This window comes from Carcharodon carcharias, chromosome 10 (genome assembly GCF_017639515.1).
Source record: "Carcharodon carcharias isolate sCarCar2 chromosome 10, sCarCar2.pri, whole genome shotgun sequence".
NCBI lineage: Eukaryota > Metazoa > Chordata > Chondrichthyes > Lamniformes > Lamnidae > Carcharodon > Carcharodon carcharias.
The window spans coordinates 116,886,807-116,910,583 of NC_054476.1; the positions used below are offsets into that span (position 1 = coordinate 116,886,807).

The window sequence follows — 23,777 nt, forward strand, 5'->3', positions numbered from 1 at the left end:
TTGAACTGCTGCAGCCCATGTGGTGTAAGTACGCCCACAGTGCTGTTAGGGAGGGACTTTGACCAAGTGACAGTGAAGGAATGGTGATATATTTCCAAGTTAGGATGATGTGTGTGGCTTGGAGGGGAACTTCCAGGTAGTGGTGTTCCCAAGCATCTTCTGTCTTTGACCTAGATGGTAGTGGTCATGGGTTTGGAAGGTGCTGTCTAAGTAGCCTTGCTGAGTTCCAACAGTGCAACTTGTAGATGCTACACATTACTGCCACTGTGCGTCACTGGTGGAGGGAGTGAATGTTTGTGGATGGGGTGCCAATCAAGGGGTTTTCCTATATGGTGTCAAGCTTTTTGAGTGTTGTTGGAGCTGCACTAAACCAGTCAAGTGGAAAGTATCCCATCACACTTCTGACTTGTGCATTGTAGATGGTGGACAGGCTTTAGGAAGTCAGGAGGTGAGCTACATGCCCCAGGATTCCTAGCCTCTGACTGGGTCTTGTAGCCACAGTATTCATACGGCTAGTCCAGTTCAATTCTGGTCCTTGGTAACCCCCAGAATATTGATAGTGGGGGATTTAGTGATGGTAATGCCATTGAATGTCAAGGGGCAATGGTTGGTTTCTCTCTTGTTGAAGTGAGTCATTGCCTGGCACTTGTGTGGCATGTATGCTACTTGCCACTCATCAACTCAAGCCTGGATATTGTCCAGGTCTTGTTGCATTTGGACATGGACTGCTTCAGTATCTAAGGAGTCGTGAATGGTGTTGAACATTGTTGAATCATCAGCGAACATCCCCACTTCTGACCTTATGATGGAAGGAAGATCATTGATGAAGCAGCTGAAAGTGGTTAGGCCTATGATACTACCCTAAGGAACTCTGGCATTGATGTCCTGAGAGTCCAGAGAGTATTCCCCTTGATTCCTATTGACTCCAGTTTTGCTAGGGCTCCTTGATGTCACATGCGGCCAAATGCTGCCTTGATGTTAAGGGCAGTCACTCCCACCTCATGTCTGGAGTTCAGCTCTTTTGTCTATGTTTGAACCAAGGCTGTAACAAGGTCAGGGGCTAAGTGATTCTAGCAGAACTCAAACTGAACACCAATGAGCAATTTATTTCTAAGCAGGTGCTGCTTGATAACACTATTGATGAGCCCTTCCATCAGTTTACTGATGATGGAGAGTAGACTGATGGGCGGTACTTGGCCGTGTTAGATTTGTCCTTTTTGTGGATGGGACACAGCTGGGCAATTTTCCACATTGCTGGGTAGATGCCAGTGTTGTAGCAGTACTGGAACAACTTGGCTAAGGGAGCAGCAATTTCTGGAGCACAAGATTCCAGTACTATTACTGAACTATTGTCAAGGCCTTTGCAGTATCCCATGCCTTCAACTGTTTCCTAATATCACGTGGAGCAAGTGAATCGAATTGGCTGAAGACTGACATCTGTGATGCTGGGGTCCTCCAGAGGAGGCTGAGATGGATCATCCACTCAGCACTTCTGACTGAAGATTGTTGCAAATGCCTTACTCTTTACACTAATGTGCTGGGCTACCCCCATCATTGAGGATGGGGATATTTGAGTTGTTTAATTGTCCACCACCATTCGTGACTGGATGTAGCAGGACTGCAAAGTTTAGATCTGATCCAGAGATAAAAACAAAAAACTGCGGATGCTGGAAATCCAAAACAAAAAGAGAATTACCTGGAAAAACTCAGCAGGTCTGGCAGCATCTGTTCTGTTGAAGGGTCATGAGGACTCGAAACGTCAACTCTTTTCTTCTCCGCCAATGCTGCCAGACCTGCTGAGTTTTTCCAGGTAATTCTGTTTTTGTTTTAGATCTGATCCGTTGGTTGGGGGATCGCTTAGCTGTGTCTATAGCATGCTGCTTACGCTGTTTGGCACACAAGTAGCCCTGATTTGTAGCTTGACGCCTCATTTTTACTTATGCCTGGTAGAGAGGGTCAACAGGACTGAATTTGCTGTTGTCATTTCTGGTGCCAAAGCCGGTGCCCTTCGTCGTGATTTTGATACAACTGCGTGGCTTGTTAGGACATTTCTAGGATCAAACACATTGCTGTGGGTCTGGAATCACATGTAGGCCACTTTCCTTCCCTAAAGGACATGATGACCAGATGGGTTTTTACAACAATGGACAGTGGTTTCATGGTTATCATTAGACTTTTAACTTAATTTTTTTTTTAATGAATTCAAATTCCACCATCTGCCTTGGTGGGATTTGAATCCGGGTCCCCAGAGCATTAGCCTGGGTCACTGCCCCCCTTTGGTTTACAGAGCTGACCCCAGTGTACACTTTTTGTAGAAGGAAAAAGTAAAGATGCAGCATGCAGTCTAAAGGAATTAGTGCATGTTGTTTTAAATTATCTTCTAAAACACATACAAGCTTTTGAAACCTCACTGCTTGTTTTTCAAAAAAAATCAATACTTTGCAATAAACAGATTTGTCAAGAAACTTCTTAAATTTATTTAGTAAATGGAGCTTCACAAGTTGCACTCCTAATTGACCATAAAAGCGGGATGAATCATCTTGGTCTCCGTGGGTGAAACCTTCACACGTTAGGACTACTGAATAACAATGAACAATTTGCACTTGCGAATTATAAAAGTGCATCAGTTCCTGAGAGCTCCAAATGCCAAACTCAATTTTAACTTTCCACTGTGCTGCTGATCCCTCTAACCCAGTCTAAGGACCTGTAAATCCAAGGCCAGAATTTTTCTCCAGCTCCGTAGAGGGAGTAAGCTTACCTACTTTATTAGACTAGTATTGCATCACAGTTGGAAGACTGCTGCAACCCAACTTTATATCTATATAAAGTGTCTTGAGCAGTTGGCCTTAATATCATTCTCATAACCCTTGGTACACTTTGCTGGTTATCGGCGTTTCATGACCATTTGCATCTGTGGGGAGAAGCTCTGTTTCTCTCACTCTCCTCTGTATTAGAGTATTTATTCAAGTGCAACGTAAATGATTCTCAAATGAGTTCCTCAGTAATAGGAATATGATATAGAACAAAGACCTATTTCATGGTTCCCTATCAAAATACCTATCATAACATTAAAAATGGCGTGGGTCATGTCCACCTTGCCCACTTCCCTCCCATCTTACACATTAATCCCCTCTACTCCATCAATGGTTACAGCACAGGAGGCCATTCAGCTTGCTGTATCTGTGCTCGGTCTCCAAAGGAACAACTCACCTATTGCTACTCCCCTGCCTTGCACCATAGCCCTGCATGTTCTTCCTTTTCAGCTAATAATCAAACTCCCTCTTGATAGCCTCGATTGAACTTGCCTGCACCACACTCTAAGGCAGTGCATTCCAGATACTAACCATTTGCTGCATGAAAATGTTTTCCCTCATGTCACCACTGCTTTTACCAATTACCTTAGACCTGTGCTTCCATGTGCTCAATTCTTCCACCAATGGGAGCAGTTTTTCCCTGTCTACTGTCTCCAGACCCCTCATAATTTTAAATACCTCTATCAAATCTTCCCTCAACTCTCTTCTCCAAGGAACACTGTTCCAAATTCTTGAATTTATCTACATCACTGAAGTTCATCATCCCTGGAACCATCCTTGTGAATCTTTTCTATGCTCTCTCTAATGCCCTCACATCCTTCCTAAAGTGATGTGCGGGCAGAACTGGACACAGTACTCCAGTTGCGGACAGAGCTGACATTCTATACAAGTTTGTACACTCCCCTCGCAGGGTTGCATGAAATCTAGTTGATGAGGAATTCTTGCGGACCATTCTACATTAACAAATTAAACTGTTATAATTACCTGTCGTTCAAAGATTCTTACCATCTGGACACCATTTGAAAATCATACTGTAATGAGCTGTGATTAGCCCATTTAGTATTGCTGTTTTTTTGTTGATTTCTTAATTTTTTAGAACCACCAAGTAATTGCTGACATTGTAGAAACTAGGAAGCGTTGCATGAATAGAAATTACATTTCAGGGTGCTTCTGCAATTGTCACTTTAATTTTGGGATTAATTCAGGCTCCTTATTCATCATGCTTAATGACATTTCCAAGTTTAATATCCAAAAGTAATGCCTGTCCACATGGTTTAACAAAAAAAACCTTCTAATGTGTACTTCTAATTAATTCTAGCTGTTTAACGTTTAAGAGAAGAATATTTGAAATTAGGGATTGGTTTTAATTTGTAGAAGGGGATGGGGGGAAGTGAGTTGTATAGTAATATTTTTGTATAGCACATTGGATTTGAATCAACGAGGCTTACTTAACAAAACAATCCTCTCAGATGGGAGAAATAAGGAACTCAGGAAGTTTTGGTTCCTTATGAATGCCACTGTATAGCAAAAAAGCCCACTTGCATTTCTCTGCCTCAGAACTCATTAGAATGCTGTGTGTGCAAAATGGGCACATTACACTAGTACATCCGGCGTATTCTTCTAAAACTGAGCTTGGTGACACATTGCTGGCAGATTAGGATAATTCTTTTACAACTCTACCCCTGGAATGCTTGCTGCTGGGCCTGGGTATTAAAAATGGAAACTTCCTCAATCACTTCTCCACCATGGTTATCCTTCACCTTGAATCCAAAATACACCAAAAATCAATGTAAAGTTTAGCTTAATTTTAAGGTGTACTTTGTCCCACTGGACATTTGTTTCTGATGAATTGCTTTGTCCTTTCTAGAGCGTCAGGTCTTCCTTGCTACGTGGAAAGACATCCCCAACGAAAATGAACTTCAGTTTCAGGTGAAAGACTGCCACCTAAATGCAGGTATGTGGACAATTTCTAGATAAAATACTGAATTTCTACTGGTGCAGGTATCTAATTTCAGCACACCAAATCTCTTATCATTCTCTAAAACAGGTGGGAAGTCCCCTTATCATAACACTTAACTATATTGCTAACTAAAATATAAGATTGAGCTTTCAAAGTTAAAAATGTTATCCTTTTGATATGTTAGTAACCTTGGATATGCCAGCAGCTAGGTGAGGACTTCGGAGCAGGCTTGAGTCATATGTCTTATTCCTCCGGCTCCTTACAATCAGTTATGTAAAATGAAGTGTCTAGATTCAGTTGCAGAGCAAATATTGCAAGACCCTTCTCTCAGCTTAAAATTAATCTACTTTATCATTTTACTGAATGTCAGCTTTGCTCTGTTGATAGTATTGTCACCTCTGAGTTTAGGAGGTTGTGATTTTGGGCTCATTGCAGGACTTGAGCTCATAATCCACGCTGACATTCCATGCTGCATTTTTGAAAGTCTCCTCCTTTAGATGAGACATGAAATTGAAGCCCCATCTGCTTGTTTCAGTGTCAGGTGCATGTTAACATCCCATGGCATTATTCAAAGATATGGGGATTTTCCATGCCCAAGTCAACAGTTCTCCCTCTGCCAAACATGCCAAAAACCAGGTTTACTAGTTCATTTAAGGCGAATGGCTGATGCATTTGCCTACAGTGACTGCATTTTTATGTGCAGCATCTTAGGGTATTGGAAGTAACCTTGGAAGGTCAGAGACAGAGAGTAGGAATAAAGGGAGCATTCTCTGATCGGTGGGATATGATCAGAAATCTATACTGGAGCCTCAGCTTTTCACCATGTATATCAATGACTCGAGTGATGGAATAGAGAATTATATATTCAAGTTTTCAGATAACAAAGTTTGGAGACACAGTAAGTTGTGTCGATAGGAGGAAGAAGTTAGAAAGGGACATGGACAGACTAGTAAATGGCCAAAACTATGGCAGATAGTTACATGGGTATGTGTGACATCATCCGCTTTGCAGGCAAGAAGGCAACTCAGGATAATTTCTTAATAGTAAAAGACTAAGAGCTGTGGTAGAGCAAAGGAATTTAACTGTTCAAATACACAAATCGTGAAAGCTAGTTTATTATAGGTATAATAAGTGATCAAGTGAACTGTTGGCCTTTATCTCAAGGAGTTGAAATGCAAAGGGAAATAAATGCTGCTTCAGTTCTATAGAGCCTTGGTCAGACCTCATGCAAAAGCAAAAGGCTGTGGGTGCTGGAAATACTTGGCAGATCTGGCAGCATTTGTGGAGAGAGAAACAGAGTTAACTTTTCAGATCTATGGTTTCTCTCTCCACAGATGCTGCCAGACCTGAATTTTTCCAGCACTTTTGTGTTTCTATTTGAGCAGACATCATCTGGAGTACAGTTTTCAGTTTTGGACACCAAACCTTGGGAAATATATATCAGCTTTAAGCAATACATTGAGTATTCACCAGAATGATGCCAGTGTTTCAGGGGCTACACTGAATGCAAGTTCATACATTTGGTTTGCATTTCCTTGCACTTAGAAGGTTGAGGGGTGATTTAATGAAGCATTTGAAATGATAAAGGAATTACGGAGGGTAGATACAGAGAAACAACTACATCAGGAATTCGGAGCAAGGGTTGCAATGTGAAAATTAGCGGTAAGCCATTTAGGAATGAAATCAACAATTTATATATACAAAGTTAGTTGAAATCAGGAACTGTCTCCCAAAAGGCTGTGGCTGCTGGGTTAATTCAAAATTTTCAAGACAGATAAAATTTTGATGGGGAAGGGTATCAAAGGATATGGATCAAAGGCAGGTAAATAGAGTTGGAATGCAGATCAACCATGATTTGATTGAATGGCAAACCAGACCGGAAGGGCCAAATGTCCTCCTATCATTTCTATGTTCTGTGCAACATGAAAAATAGAATCCTTTCTTTAGCACATTCCTGAAGCTCTTACTATATTCTTTAGTTTTGTAAGGTAACTAAAGTCAATGAAAAGACAAACAGGAATTAATTTCTACATGCAAATTATAACAGAAGACAAACCTGTCAGTAGGTGTATGTGATTTTGAATGCGCTGAAAATATTAAAAGCTGGATTACGGTAATGTAGAAAATTGTATCATGAACACTAACTTGTAATTTAATTGCCAGGGATTAGCTTCGAAATGAATTCCCAAGCTAGTTGTGTTGATTTAAAGTTGTAGATGATCTGATTTTAAAATTCTTGATGCACTCTTCCTTTACTCTTGTAATTTCTGTATCTTTGAGCAACATTTCTTGTTTTATGTTCAGAGCAAAGCTGCCTGGGGCCTGCATTAAAATGTAATTTCTTGGCTGAATTTATGGTGTGTAATTGTCAACTGCTGGCCTGCTTTTCAGCTTTTTGCTCAGGTGCATATTTTAGAGCAGATGATTATGGATATATAATTTCAGATGGTGCCTTTTGAGTATTACATCAGTTCATTATAACTTCACAGCTGCTTGTGCATAATGAGTTTTCTCATGTGGTGTCTAGGGTACCAGCATTGAAGCTGCATTGTGTTACCATTGGATGTACTTAGTGCAATATACCAACACTCAATAGGAGAAGTAGCATGTGAGCAAGGTCTGTTTAATATGATATAATCCTGTGGGATACTCTTAGCTTATCCCTGCAGTTTGCTCCCATTATGGCCTTCCTTGTTCGAGTTGAAGATGACCATGTTCATCATCTGGGGTGTTTAGTAGAATTCCGGTGGGTACGTAGGTGACTGGTAAGGCCAGTCTGCACCCTAGAAGGCTCTGCTGAGCATGGGACAGAATACTGCAGATGATTGACTTTTGGATGAGTTACTCACTCAGGATTCCCCCATCTGTTTTTTTACTCTGCCTCTGATATGTGCATGCTTTGGAAGGAGGTTGCACCATTTTTTATTAGGTAATGTCAGGTGCAGCGATCTTGGGTGAGCTTCTCTCAGGACTCAAAATTGATATCAAAACTCTTAAGTGAAGCCTTCAGAGTGTCCTTGTTGAGCTTCTTTTGACTACCATGAGAGCACAAACTCAGACTCAAGCTCTCTATAGAAGATTCACTCAAATAAGCGAGTGTCAAGCCTTCTGGCTACGTGACCAGCTCAACTCAGCTGTGACTGTCTTAATATGGTAAGGGTGCTTGGCGTGATAGCTCGGGTGAGCACCTCAGTGTCTGGTATTTTGTTCTGCCATCTGATCTTCAGAAGCTTCTGCAGGCAGCTCAAGTGAAAGTGGTTGAGCCTCTTGGCATGATACTGGTACACAGTGCAAGTCTCACGTGAGAAAAGCAGGGTGGACAGGACTATTGTTGTATAGACTTTCATTTAGGGAGGCAGACTTTCTCCTCTTCAATCCAGGACTGATGTCTGAAATCTGCCGAGGGCTACACTTATATTGGCAATTCACGTGTGTGTTTTGTCATCAATGTAGACAGCTCGAAAGAGTGTGCTGCTGAGAGCGTATCCACTATTGACAGGTTCTATTCATGAACTGAAAGCTTGGGCTCAGGATAGGGCTTTCCTGGAGCAGGCTGTTTCATTACTTCAGTTTTCATTGTGCATTTGTGGGCCAAAGTTGTCTCATGCTTTGGAGAACAAGTCCATGCTACATTTATCCTTCAAGCAACATAACATTATCTGGCCATTACCCTGTTGTTAGTGGAACCTAGCTGTATGCAAATTGGCAGCCATTTACAGTTGATGTAGTTAATATGGATTTCAGCAAAGCCTTTGACAATGTCCCAAGTGGGAGACTTATAAAGAAGGCAAATGCACATGGGATGCAGGGTAATTTGATAAGGTGGATTCAAAATTGGCTTAGTTGTAGGAGACAGAGGGTGATGACAGAAGGATGCTTTAGTGACTGGAAGCCAGTGTCCAATGGCATCCCACAGGGATCTGTGCTCGGTCCCCTATTTTTGTCATTTATATAAGTGACATAGATGACTATGTGGGGGGTAGGATTAGTAAGTTTGTGGATGACACAAAGATTGGCCAGGTGGTTAACAGTGAGGTTGAGTGTCTTGAGCTACAGGAAGATATAGACGGGATGGTCAAATGGGCAGATAAATGGCAGATGGAATTTAACCCTGAAAAGTGTGAGGTGATACACTTTGGAAGGAGTAATTTGACAAGGAAGTATTCAATAAACAGCATGACACTAGGAAATTCTGAGGAACAAAGGGACCTTGGCGTGTGTGTCCATAGATCTCTAAGGCGGAGGGGCATGTTAGTGGGGTGGTGAGAAAAGAATATGGGACACTTGCCTTTATCAATCGAGGCATAGATTACTAAAGTAGGGAGGTCATGTTGGACTTGTATAGAACCTTGGTGAGGCCACAGCTGGAGTAGTGTGTGCAGTTCTGGTCGCCACATTACAGGATGGATGTGATTGCACTGGAGGGGGTGCAGAGGAGATTCACCAGGATGTTGCCTGGGATGAAATATTTAAGTTATGAAGAGAGGTTGGATAGACTGGGGTTGTTTTCCTTGGAGCAGAGAAGACTGAGGGGCGACCTGATCGAGGTGTATAAGATTATGAGGGGCATGGAACGGGTGGATAGGGAGCAGCTGTTCCCCTTAGTTGAAGGATCAGTCACGAGGGGACCTAAGTTCAAGATGAGGGGCACGAGGTTTAGGGGGGATGTGAGGAAAAACTTTTTTACCTAGAGGGTGGTGACGGTCTGGAATGCACTGCCTGGGAGGGTGGTGGAGGCGAGTTGCCTCACGTCCTTTAAAAAGTACCTGGATGAGCACTTGGCACGTCATAACATTCAAGGCTATGGGCCATGTGCTGGTAAATGGGATTAGGTAGGTAGGTCAAGTGTTTCTCACGTGTCGGTGCAGACTTGATGGGCCCAAGGGCCTCTTCTGCACTGTGATGCTGTGAAACTAATGTCTTCAGCCACAACCCAAGTTGAAAAGATGGATCCTAGAATTATATTAGTGAGTGTTCGTCAGATTTTAATTAGGGATAGTATGAAAATTTATGCTATACCGTAGTATTCTGTTACTGTTTAAATCACACTCTGATGCATTATGAAGTTACAGTTCTTTAAAGTTTATAATATACTATCAACCTAAAAGTTGCACAATAAATCCAGCTTCATAAATAAAGGCCCAGAGTTGGTAGTTACCTGCCTCAAGAAGACTTTGAGACTTTATTTAATGGCTTGTGCATTTGATGTTATGTCATGAAGTGGACTTGATTCCACTTGGATACATTGTTTTCATACATTGGTCTATAGGGGAGATAGTGGGTGTTGTGGTGCTGTCACTGGGTTAGTAATCCAGAGGCCTAGGCTAACACTTTGGGGACATGGGTTCAAATTCCACTATGGCAGCTGGTGGAATTTGAATCCAATTGATAAAAATCTGGAATATAAAAGCTAGTCTCAGTAATGGTGACCATGAAATTAACATTAATTGTTTTTAAAAAATTGTCAGTTCACTAATGTCCTTTAGGGAAGGAAATTTGCCATCCTTACCTGGTCTGGCCTACGTGTGACTCCAGACCCACAGCAATGTGGTTAACTCTTTTAACTGCCCTCTGAAATGGCCTAGCAAACCACTCTGTGCAAGGGCAATTAGGAATGGGCAAATATTGTTGACCTTGCCAGTAACGCCAATAACCCATAAAAGAATCAAGGAACACAAAAAATTAAAGGCTTTGTGTTAGCTGAAAGAACCTAATGCTGGAGTCATTGATTGCTTTCGGCATAGATTGGAATTTGATTACTTGTGCTTCAAAAAAGCCACTCAAATCTTTTCCAGTAGTAAATATTTCAAGATTGAGGAATAAGTTAACCTATATTTTTATAAATGCTAGTGAGATTTGTCCCAAAAATAAGTCTTGGCATTTGTCACAGGCTGATAAAGGCTGATAGATGTGGTGAGATCTATTGTCACATGCAGTATTTCATTAATCTTGGCTTGTAGACTGTTGTCAGTATCAATAATTGCTGGTTCAGTTTTCATCCCACTGATGGCATGGACAATGTAGCGGACTGACAGCAGATCAACATAAGTAAAGCTGAACATAGATGCATGTGGATTAGCTTGGACAAGGAGAGCCAAATAATCTATCAAACATATTTGCTGTTCTCTTTTATTAAAATAGGTTTCTAAAAGAAGCTGGGCATGTAGTTATTTCTATTACCATGTGTACTATGAGCAGTTAAATACGTCAAGCCTTTTGCCTGATCGGAACGACAGTGTCTGAAAGTCTTTTGACTCGCACCACCATATTAGCATCCCTGTAACTCAGCTCATTGTTTGCATTACCTTACCTGTTATGTGGATGTGTTTGACAGCCAGAGGGGCTTGAAATTCTACTTTCAGTACTGCCAAAGTCAGCAAAGGTAAAGAATATGTGAAGAATGAACCCAGTTTGTTGGGTACATTTTTGGAAAACCTTGGTAGATTGGGTGTTTAGGCAAACGTGGCAGTAATTTCATAGACAGGAATTATAAACGATACTAGAATTTACACAATATACTTGACGCAAATCACTTGTAAAACACTAGCCCATGTGGGCAGAATCCACTTAAAAAAAAAACCAAAATAAACAAACGTCTGTATGGTGGGGAAAATCCACTGCCTGAATGATAGTCACAAACCTGCAGAAACTATCCATGTGCAAATCGTTTGTCTTCACAGTTGTGGCCAATCTGCTCTGGAATTAATATATCAAATTTATCACCATTGAAACTGGGATTTATTATAGTACCATTTACAATTGAATTGTTTGAGTGATGTGGGGAGGAGATTAGGAGCTACATGTCATTCAAAAAGAGTAGTTCTCTCATTTCCTATGGGGCAAAAGTGCATCTCACTGTCATGGCAAAGCACCATGGGCTGGATTCTGCAGTCAGCAGTTATGGAAAGGCATTGCTATTTTTCATAGCTGCATACAGAGTTTTCACAGGCTTTTGAGCAACGTGCCAGGTGTCTGATGTGCCATGGCACCCTCTACAGGGCACTTGAGAGCTGCATGAAGAAGACAAGTAACAGCTTGTCTCTTCAACCAATCAGATTGAATCCTAATAGCAACACACATTTCTAAACCAAGGAGTGTAAATTAGAATAATTAATTCAATACAATGTAAGATAGAAATAAGAGATGGATAAAAGAGACAGATAAAAAGTTAAATTATTTTAATTGTAACATTTTTTGAAAATCTCCAACAGTAATTAAAATCTGACCGAATGAGACTCCACACTTGTGAAATTATATTATCACTACCATGCCGCTCATTTGGCAATAATTAAGACTATTCCTATTTTTAAAAAAATCACTTGCACCTCAATGCAATATAGTCCTTTTTCTACCATGCTCAGTTGTACTAGTACTTTTTCTGCCATGCTCAGTTGTTAAGTACCACAAATTCATGCCTTTACATGGATTTTAGGGATGAATCTATCAGCAAGGTACTGGCGCAGTGAAGCTTGTGGAGGAACAGGGTAAATCAGACAGCAACTTCTGGATTTCTGCATCTAAGTGCTCTTGTTCAAGCTCCAGTAATTGCTCTCTGGATTACTCCAGAATAACAGTGAACACCGATAGCCTGCCTGTTATTCTTAATGCAAAACCTGGGCCCATTAGTTTTAGTAGGTCTACAATTTGGACCCTGAAAGAATTCCAAATATTTCATGAAAAACTAAATTCTAATGTTAAACCCTTGAAAAAAAATTAATGGAAGAAACAATATGATAAACCTTTGTTGCAGATCAGTGTGGAAGACAATTTAGAGCTTGGAAAATTAAAGGAAAGTTCAAAACAGCTATAGCCACAATACTATTACGAAGAAGCATTAGGAAGGGGGTGCAGTTACAAGCCAGACAATACTATATCATTTAGTTGCTGCTTTGCTTATCTGGCACAGAATGAGTCCTACAAAAAGCCAAGCATCCACTGTGTATAGAAGAGATTTATATAGTTGTCTCCCATCCATTTTCCACGCATGTTCAGAACCTTTTTTATTTGGAGGAATTTATGTTAGCTAGCTAGTTACTACTTCTGTCTGAAAGGAACTCAGTAGTGATGGTATGACATGGTTCCATGGGGTAAACACATCCTTTGCAAACTTACAAGGTCTTTCCTCTTTCCAAACAGGGAGTGGGGTCATTTGAATGTGCTATTGCTCCCCGATGCTAAAAATGGAACAGCCACATGTGTGCCCTGATTGCATAAAGTTAGGTCACTGTTTATTTCTTTCTTTGTCTGCCTCTCAGTCTGTTTGGTTTTTATACTTATTTTCCACACCCTTTCTCACTATGTTCTGTTCTCCTTGTATGTTCTGTATTCTTATATTTTTCTCTAGCCCCCTTTCTGTTTCTTTCGTTGCATTTCTTTCCATTTTTCTTCCCCCATCACTTGCACCATTTACTGCTTCTCTCTGCACTCCTTCACACTTCCCTCACTGACGGTGGCTTGCTCACTTTCTCACATTTATACTCGAGCTTTTTGTTTTGCACCTCTGACTCTATCTTTCTCCCCATTTCTCACTCGGGCTCTTTTTCCTCTCTCTGTTCAGATGCTACAACACCATTTCGCAGCTTTGTATGTTTGCTTAAACTTAAAATTAAATATGATATCTAATCCTGTTTATATAAACAAAAAAGCTACAGGATAATGAAATTCAGAAATTTGACACAGGCTTGTAGTTTTTGATGTCGACATATAAGATAGTCACCCAATAAATCCAATGATGTATTCAGAAGAAACTTTGTCCAGAGACTGGTTAAGGAGAATGTGGAACTCGCTACTGCATGGAGTAGTTAAGCTGATCAGCATAGTTGCCTTTAAGGGATAGCTAGAAAAGTACATGAGAGAGGCAGCGATGTCGATGGGGTTAGATGAAGTTGGGTGAGAACATGCTTGGGCTGCATGGCATATTACTCTGTAGTAAATTATATCTAATTCTATGTAGTTAGTGACTATAGTTTTCTGACATGGTGAAAAGTGAATTTCCCACACACCTTCCATATACAGACAGCGAATGAAATCCTGTTTAGGGAGGTGGAAAGGTGGGTGGATGGCAGGTGTTCCAACGTGCTCCTGGGAGCAGTGGGTGCAGTTGCTGTGGGGGAGCAAGAAAATATCCTTTAGCTAACTGTCAGCCATATCACTTTGAATTGACTTTCCATCCTCGTTAAGCAATGTTTCTGGCTCATTACATAGAAGAAGGATCTAATTGGAGCACAGTCTTGACCCATTGATCTGAATTAATTGAAATGAATAGTGCTTTCACTCCAGAAAACTGATTGTTTATTTTGGAATCTAAAAATACCCTTGAAATATTAATGATTGGCACAATTTGAGCAAATGCTCCACCATGCCTTTGGTCCCTAGTTTGCGATATTACAGGTAGTTTGAAGAATTTGGTAATTTCATTTTAACCATACATTTTATTGTCTTCAAACTGTTGTTCAAATCAGTGGACTATCTGACTGACCGAAAAGCTCGTTTTGCACCTCGTCTACCTAAATGATTTTGATTACCTGTGTCAGTAAGATATAATAATGTTGTTGGAATTTATTGTAAATTGGAGTATCTATGTGTGTGACAGAGACTTAATTGGATTAAAGGCAGCTGGTCTGAAGGTTTTGCTGCAAACATGGTTAACAAAGGGAAAGTTTAGAATATAAGGTGTAAAAGAACATTTGCATTTTTAAATAAACCAGACTAGATTGTTTTCAAAAGAGGGAGTGAAATATTACATCTTGCCAGGTGAAGTTCAGAAACAATGTGTTTATTTTTCCCAACGATTACTGATAAAATTAGTACTGTGATAAACTTTTATGATCAGGGATGTAAAGTGCAAAGACATAGTGAAACAATGTGTATTTGCATTCAAAGGGAGAAATATGTATAAAGGAGCAAAGGCTGTGTGTAAGGGTAGGCATTTTTAAGATCTAATGAGTGTGAAAAGCCTTCAGCATCTATGCCTCAAGCTGCTATCTTCACAGAACTGAAGTTAAGAAAACTAATTTTGAGTTTGACTGGTTCAGGGTATTGTGTGTCACTTTGCCTGGGTCTTTTAAAATCTATGTGTCTTACTGTTGCCTTAACAAAGGTGTAACTGGGAGTCAGATTAATTAGGGGATTTAGAAGTTATCATCATAGTAATTTGTAGATCTATGTATGTGCTTTAAAATAATTTCTCCTCTTAAATGTTTAATCAAGTTTTGTAAAAACCTATAAAACAGGTGGTCTTATTACCACTGAATTCAAGGCATGCATCTCAAAATTTATACAAATTGCAAAACAAGTTGTGGCAGTTATTTCAAGTTTCCCTTTGGGATTTGAACAACTCAGCATTTACCATCAGCTATGCCATAACGTAGTTGGGGGCTCTTTGTGGGATATATTTCAAATTCCTTGGTTGAATTGGAGTTAGTGAATCTTAAGGTTGCAAGTACGAGAAGCACTTTAAATTCAGGAGCTGGTGTGATTTTTTTTTGAACTGGTGAAACTGCAATATGGCTTTGCTAAAACTTGTCTAGGAGTTGAAGTTATAACTTTGGCTGGTTTACAAAAGGTAACTAAAGTTGAGTTAACAGAATTAGCAGATAAATTACAATTCGGGTTACCTGCAGATGCAAAGAAAGCAGATATAATTGAAGGTATAGCACAGTATTTAAAGTTGGAAGTGATACCTGACACCAGTGTGTCACAGCAGGAGGTAATGAGACTTTAATTACAAATGAAGAAGCTTGAATTTGAACAAGCAATGGAAATGAAAAAACTTGAGCTAGAGGCAGCAGGAAAAGAAAGGGCATTTGAAAGGGAGCAAGCGGAAAGGCAGGAGAAAGAAAGGAAGCTGGAACTGGAATTCCAGACGAGAGAAGGATAAAGAAAGAGAGGCAAGGGAAAGAGAAATGGAATACCAGCTTAAAAGGCTGGAAGTTAAAAAAGAGACCTCAGATTCTGAGGAAAGTTCTGATGAGGAAAACACCTTTAACCTAAAACCCAGTGGGGAGATGTTTAAATTTGTACAAGCTCTTCCAAAGTTTGAGAGAAAAGATGTGGAAGCATTCTTTATTTCATTTGAGAAGATAGCTAAACAGATGAAATGGCCACAGGAAAACTGGACATTTTTGTTACAATCCAGGTTGGTGGGTAGAGGCTTGAGGTTTATGCTTCACTGTCGGAAGGAATGTCGGTGAACTATGATGTGGTTAAAAAAAGGCTATTTTGAGTGCGTGTGAGTTGGTTCCTAAGGCATACAGGCAGAAATTTAGGAATATGAGAAAACAGCCTGGGCAAACTTATATTGAGTTTGAAAGATTAAAACAAAGTAATTTTGACCGGTGGCTACAGGCTTTAAAGATCAAAACAACATATACAGCTCTTAGAGAGGTCATTCCTTTGGAAGAATTTAAAGGTGCAATTCCTTTGGTAGTTAGAACTCGTGGAAGAACAGAGGGTTCAAATGGTAAGTCAAGCAGTAGAGATAGCTGATGATTATGAGTTAGTTCATAAAGCTAAACTTTTTCTTTGTCGCCCTTTTAAATCAGAAAAGGATAGAAAGTGCGAAGGTGGGTAGTCATGGAAGAGAAAGAGTAGGTGTAAATTTATAGGAAGTTTTTTCTCAGAATAAAAAGGAAGGTGCTGAGGGTAGACGTGACATTCGAAAATTGAATTGCTTTCATTGTAATAAAGTTAGACATACAAAATCTGTGTGTTGGAAATTGCAGGGAAAATCTCTAGGAATTATAGTGGTGCAGAAAAGTATTGGAAGTAAAAGTGCTGTGGGTCCTGAGGTTCAGGCAGAGGAAAAACCAGTGGTTTGTGTACAGGTAAAACAGGGAGAATCAATGATAGGTAAAGAAGTGGGAATATGTTCACAATTTACCCAAGAGAATTCAGAAGAGCAGGTTGCAGAAATGTTGGAAGATTTTAGTGTGTGAAGGGAAAGTCTTTCCATGTGTATAGGGTGGAGTAGGAAATGATGTTAACATTTTTAAAAGACACAGTGGATAGTAATCCTTAATGTTGTGGGATAGTGACGTTAGTTGTTCAGAGGGAGTATTGCGGGAACAGGGTGATAATAAGTGGGGTTCATGGAGATGCTAAACCTATTCCATTGTGGAAGGCACATTTAAAGAGTAAGTGGAAAACAGGTGAGGTGATGATTGCAGTAGTGGAAATATTGCCCATTGCAGGGGTTCAGTTTATTACTTTTCATTGGTTCATGGGATGCTGGTGTCACTGGCTGGGCCAACATTTGTTGCCCATCCCTTGCTATGGGTCTCGAGTCACATGTAGGCCAGACCAGGTAAGGGCGGCAGATTTCCTTCCCTAAAGGACATGAGTGAACCAGATGGGTTTTTACAACAGTCGGCAATGGTTTCATGGTCATTATCAGAGTTTTAATTCCAGACTGACTCCCAGAGCATTACCCTGGGTCTCTGGATTACCAATCCAGCGACAATATCACTATGCCGCCACCTCCTCAATCATTACCTCTGGGTAACGATATGGCTGGGTCACAAACGTGGATGATGCCAGTGGTAGTTGAACAACCTGTAGAAGTGTTTCAGAGAGCATCCTGGCTTGTTTGCAGATTGTGTGATGATGAGATCACAGGCTCATAGGTTGAAACAAGAAGAACAGGAAGTTTAAAGGCAGGGAGGAGTGTGGAAATCCAATTAGCTGACCCTGTGTTTGATGAGATTGTTTAGGAAGAAAGACTGGAAGACAATTCAGCTGAAGTGTTTAACTCCAGGAGATTAGTGGAGTTACAGAAAAAAGATTCACAAATAAAATATTTATATCAGACAGCTTACTCAAAAGCAGGCAAAATGTACCCTTACCTTAAGGATAATGTTTTAATGAGAAATTGGAGGCCTTCTCATGCTGCAGCATATGAAAGTTGGAAGGACGCGCATCAGTTTGTACTATCATTTGGATATAGAAATGAGATTCTGAGGATAGCTCATGAAATTCCAATGGGGGACATTTAGGAATTAGAAAAAGAAAGACGAAGATACGGAAACAGTTTATTGGCCCGGATTGCATAGGGATGTAGTCAAATTCTGCAGAACATATCACACATCAGGTGATAGGGAAAGAACAAGCAGTGATTAAGCTGGCACCTTTAATTCCCATTCCAGTTTTTAAACAACCTTGACTAGGGTCATGATTGATTTTGTAGGACCCCTCCCTAAGATTAAAAGTAAAAATCAGTGCTCACTGACAATAATGGATGTGCCTGCCAGGTATCCTGAAGCAATACCTTTGAGTAATATTCCAACAAAGAACTGTGGAAGAGTTAACTAAATTTTTTTACAAGATATGATTTACCTAAGAAAATACAATCAGATCAGGGTTCAAATTTCATGTCACAGCTGTTTGAGGAAATAGTGAACAATTTAAGGATTAGAGAATTTAAGTTAACAGCTTATCAGAGATAAAAACAAAAAACTGCGGATGCTGGAAATCCAAAACAAAAACAGAATTACCTGGAAAAACTCAGCAGGTCTGGCAGCATCGGCGGAGAAGAAAAGAGTTGACGTTTCGAGTCCTCATAACCCTTCAACAGAACTAGGTGAATCCAAGGAGAGGGGTGAAATATAAGCTGGTTTAAGGTGGGGGGCGTGTGGGGGGGCGAGAAGTGGGGGGGGTGTGGTTGTAGGGACAAGCAAGCAGTGATAGGAGCAGATAATCAAAAGATGTCACAGACAAAAGAACAAAAGAACACACAGGTGTTGAAGTTAGTGATATTATCTCAACGAATGCGCTAATTAAGAATGGATGGTAGGGCACTCAAGGTATAGCTGTAGTGGGGTTGGGGGGGCATAAAAGATTTAAAAATAATGGAAATAGGTGGGAAAAGAAAAATCTATATAATTTATTGGAAAAAACAAAAGGAAGGGGGAAGAAACAGAAAGGGGGTGGGGATGGAGGAGGGAGCTCAAGACCTAAAGTTGTTGAATTCAATATTCAGTCCAGAAGGCTGTAAAGTGCCTAGTCAGAAGATGAGGTGCTGTTCCTCCAGTTTGCTTTGGACTTCACTGGAACAATGCAGCAAGCCAAGGACAGACATGTGGGCAAGAGAGCAGGGTGGAGTGTTAAAATGGCAAGCGACAGGGAGGTTTGGGTCATTCTTGCAGACAGACCGCAGGTGTTCTGCAAAGTGGTCGCCCAGTTTATGTTTGGCCTCTCCAATGTAAAGGAGACCGCATTGGGAGCAACGAATGCAGTAGACTAAGTTGGGGGAAATGCAAGTGAAATGCTGCTTCACTTGAAAGGAATGTTTGGGCCCTTGGACGGTGAGGAGAGAGGAAGTGAAGGGGCAGGTGTTACATCTTTTGCGTGGGCATGGGGAGGTGCCATAGGTGGGGGTTGAGGAGTAGGGGGTGATGGAGGAGTGGACCAGCGTGTCCCGGAGGGAACGATCCCTATGGAGTGCCACCGGAGGGGTGAAGGGAAGATGTGTTTGGTGGTGGCATCATGCTGGAGTTGGCGGAAATGGCAGAGGATGATCCTTTGAATGCGGAGGCTGGTGGGGTGATAAGTGAGGACAAGGGGGACCCTATCATGTTTTTGGGAGGGAGGAGAAGGCGTGAGGGCGGATGCCCGAGAGGTGGGCCATACACGGTTGACAGAGCCCTCAACCGTGTCCGGCCCATCTCCCGCGCATCCGCCCTCACGCCTTCTCCTCCCTCCCAGAAACTTGATAGGGTCCCCCTTGTCCTCACTTATCACCCCACCAGCCTCCGCATTCAAAGGATCATCCTCTGCCATTTCCGCCAACTCCAGCATGATGCCACCACTAAACACATCTTCCCTTCACCCCCCCGGCGGCATTCCGTAGGGATCGTTCCCTCCGGGACACACTGGTCCACTCCTCCATCACCCCCTGCTCCTCAACCCCCACCTATGGCACCTCCCCTTGCCCATGCAAAAGATGTAACACCTGCCCCTTCACTTCCTCTCTCCTCACCGTCCAAGGGCCCAAACACTCCTTTCAAGTGAAGCAGCATTTCACTTGCATTTCCCCCAACTTAGTCTACTGCATTCGTTGCTCCCAATGCGGTCTCCTCTACATTGGAGTGATCAAATGTAAACTGGGCGACCGCTTTGCAGAACACCTGCGGTCTGTCCGCAAGAATGACCCAAACCTCCCTGTTGCTTGCCATTTTAACACTCCACCCTGCTCTCTTGCCCACATGTCTGTCTTTGGCTTGCTGCATTGTTCCAGTGAAGCCCAACGCAAACTGGAGGAACAGCACCTCATCTTCCAACTAGGCACTTTACAGCCTTCCATACTGAACATTGAATTCAACAACTTTAGGTCTTGAGCTCCCTCCTCCATCCCCACCCCCCTTTCTGTTTCTTCCCCCTTCCTTTAATTTTCCAATAAATTATATAGATTTTTCTTTTCCCACCTATTTCCATTATTTTTAAATCTTTTATGCTCCCCCCACCCCCACTAGAGCTATACCTTGAGTGCCCTACCATCCATTCTTAATTAGCGCATTCGTTTAGATAATACCACCAACTTCAACACCTGTGTGTTCTTTTGTTCTTTTGTCTGTGACATTTTTTGATTATCTGCTCCTATCACTGCTTGCTTGTCCCTACAACCACACCCCCCCCTCCATTTCTCTCTTCCCCCTCACCAACCCCCCCATCTTAAACCAGCTTATATTTCACCCCTCTCCTTGGATTCACCTAGATCTGTTGAAGGATCATGAGGACTGGAAACGTCAACTCTTTTCTTCTCCGCCGATGCTGCCAGACCTGCTGAGTTTTTCCAGGTAATTCTGTTTTTGTTAACAGCTTATCCTGAATCACAAGGGGCTTTGGAAAGATGGCATCAAACTTTAAAAACAACAATGAGGGTGTATAGTCAAGATTATTCATAGGATTGGGATAGGGGAATTCTATTCTTCTTTGCTATTTGGGATGCTCCTAATACATCAATTGGTTTTAGTCCTTTTGAATTAGTTTATGGTCATGAGGTGAGGGGACCACTGAAGTTGATTCATGAGAAATTGGTGGGTCAAAATTCAGAAACTACCTCCTGGATTATGTATCAAACTTCAGAGAGAGATTGGACAGAGTATATGAGTTAGCTAGGGGACATTTAAAGATATCACAGCAAATGATGAAAAGGAAAGCAGACAGGAAAGCTGCAGCTTGTAGTTTTGTTGCTGGAGAGAAAATACATTCTGTTACCAGTACTGGGTGACTCACTAAAGGTGACGTTTAGTGGGCCTTACAGGACTGAAGAGAAATTGTGAAGTAAATTATTTAATAAATACTCCAAGTAGAAGAACCAGAAGGTGTTTCATGTAAATATGCTTAAAAAATACTTTGACAGGGAAGAGGACAAAAGGAGGTATTAGTGGTGGCAGATTGAGAAAGAAGTAGAAATGCAGGACTCTTAAATTGATTTTTATCTAATCAAATTGAATAATGAGGGGATACTTGAAAATTTAAATGTAAGTGATTTGGAAAAGCTATTGAGGTCATACAAAGCTATTTGTGGAAATAGGTTGGGGAGGACTAATTTAGCTATGCTTGATGTGTCTGTAGAAGTTTCACCTTCGCTATGGCAACATCCTTATAGATTTAATCTGGCAAAATTGTTACATGTACAGAAAGAAATCGAATTCATGCTTCAAACTGATATCGTTGGGTCTAGTTGCAGTAACTGGAGGCCGCCTATTGTGCTGGTACCAGATGGAACACACAGACTGTGTGTGGACTATCGAAAGATGAATGCAGTGATAAAAGCAGATTCATATCCTATACCACAGTTGGAAGATTGCATTGAAAAGTTGAGCAATCAAAAGATATCACAAAGATTGACTTGCTAAAAGGATATTGGCAAGTACCATTGTTGGAGAGAGCAAAAGAGATATCAGCTTTTGTGATGTCAGATGGACTATATCAGTTTAAAGTCATGCCATTTGGTATGAAAAATGCATCTGCAACATTTCAAAGAACGACAAATAAAGTAATTGCAGGCCTGAGCAATTGTGCTGTTTATATTGACGAATTAATAGTTTTCAGTCAGACGTGGGAGGAGCATTTATAACACCTGGAAGAATTACTTACTCAATTACAAGAAGCTAATTTGGTGGTGAACTTGGCTAAAAGTGAATTTGCAAAACCGCAAGTTATGTATCTAGGCCATGCCATTGGATATAGTAAGGTGGCTCCGGGAGATGTGAAAGTCAAGGTTATCGTGAATTTTCCCAGTTGTAAGGAACATATGTTTTCTTTCTGTTGAACTGGTGTATAAAGAACATATCTTTTTTCTGTTGCATTGTGGACTAAAATTCCAATGGCTGCTGTTCGAAAGACATGACCACTGGAACAGGATGGGAGATATATATGATGTTGCAGTTCAGGAACAGTGTGCCATGAAAGACAAGATGGTGCCGGAAGGGAACCCTGGACTAAGGGAGCTGCCTGGCAACAATGTTTTAATTGGCTCCTGACCAGGTGACCAGGTTTTGTGTGACAGCAGTGCAGCTAAATAGCTCCTAGCCTGAAAGGAACAAGGCCTAAAGCCTTTATCTCCTGTGCGTGGAAAATTCCAGTAATTCCACAATAATAGCTAGCTGGTTTTTTCTCATATTTCTATAACCTGCTCTCTCTGAAAACCCTTTCAAGAGCAAAGGGGAAAATCACTGTTAGAGAAATTGAAAGGCAAGGGCTCAACCAGTGAACGAAATAATGAAAGTGCTGGAAGACCACCTTGTGTCATCTCAACAAGAACTGAAAGGAATTTGGAAAATATCGATCAAAATCAATCCATCGAATCCTGTACTCCGGAATCGGTGCTATTGAACTGTTTTATCCCACCCTTAAAATCCATGTTTTTGTGTGTCTTATGTGTCTTGTATGTGTGTGTATAGGGATTTAAGGAGTAGAGTTTAGGTTATAGAGTTAGAAATTAATAGTTCATATTTCTTTCTTTTGCCACTGGTTAATGACAGTTTGTTCAATAAACAATTATTTACTTAAGTTAACAAACCTGGTGCTTGCATTCTGTTAACCTAAATTAAACAGTTAGGTAGAATTGGGGAAATCTGGTGGTTTGGCCAAACTTTTCACATTTGTCATGGCTCGGGGAACAGTGGGGCTTGATATTACAGCCCACTACCCCAGTGAGTCATGACACCGTGCCTACAACAAAACGAGAAGTTTTGGGTTTTCTGGGCATGAGTGGGTTTTATTGGAAATTTAGTGCGGTTGCTCCATTGACTGTACTATAAAAAAAAGAACAAGAAGTTTCAATGGACGCAGGAGTATCAGAAGGCGTTTGACAGTTTGAAAACTGCATTAACTACGATACCAGCTTTGGCAATTCCCAATGACACCAAGCAATTTAAGTTAGCTGTTGTCGCAAGTGATCTAGGCATTGGGGCTGTACTGTTACAAGAAGATTAAAATGGAATTAAAAACCAATAGAGTATTTTTCACAGAAGTTGACTGTACAACAGAGAAGATATTCAACAATCGGAAAGGAGACTTGGGGTTTGGTGTTAGCATTGCAGCATTTTGAGATTTATGTTGCAAACAATTCGTCAGAAACAATTGTTCATACAGACCACAATCCTTTAAAGTTTCTGGAAAAATTTCGAGACAGAAGTGCAAGACTATTCAGATGGAGTTCATTACTGCAACCATTTAATTTACAGATTATACTTGCTGTGGGATGAGAAAATCTGATTACAGGTGCACTATCAAGAGTTGAAGCTTAAAGGGAAAATTGGATGTTTATAACCTGGACACTGAACTGAAATGGTTTCTGTTGATGTGAGGGATTTGTATATATACTATGTTAATGCATGCATCTTGTAATGTAATAGTGTAAGTATATGGATAAGTATAGGAGATAGTATAAGATGGGTTAATAAAAATGAAGCCATCTTTTTAAATTATGACGGTTCATTTTTTAATAAGGAGGGGGATGTCAGGAAGATATAATGTTATTGGAATTTATTGTAAAATAG

The 23,777-nt window shown here is 40.8% G+C and overlaps 1 protein-coding gene across 3 annotated transcripts in view; it reads left to right on the forward strand.

Moving 5' to 3' along the window:
* ap2b1 (adaptor related protein complex 2 subunit beta 1) overlaps positions 1–23,777 on the forward strand; it is a 325,740-nt gene that overhangs the window by 218,297 nt on the left and 83,666 nt on the right. For all 3 annotated transcript variants that reach the window (XM_041196885.1, XM_041196884.1, XM_041196886.1), the window contains one exon: positions 4,681–4,767. In XM_041196885.1, coding sequence (XP_041052819.1) covers positions 4,681–4,767 — 87 coding nt within the window. The remainder of the gene's footprint in view (positions 1–4,680; positions 4,768–23,777) is intronic.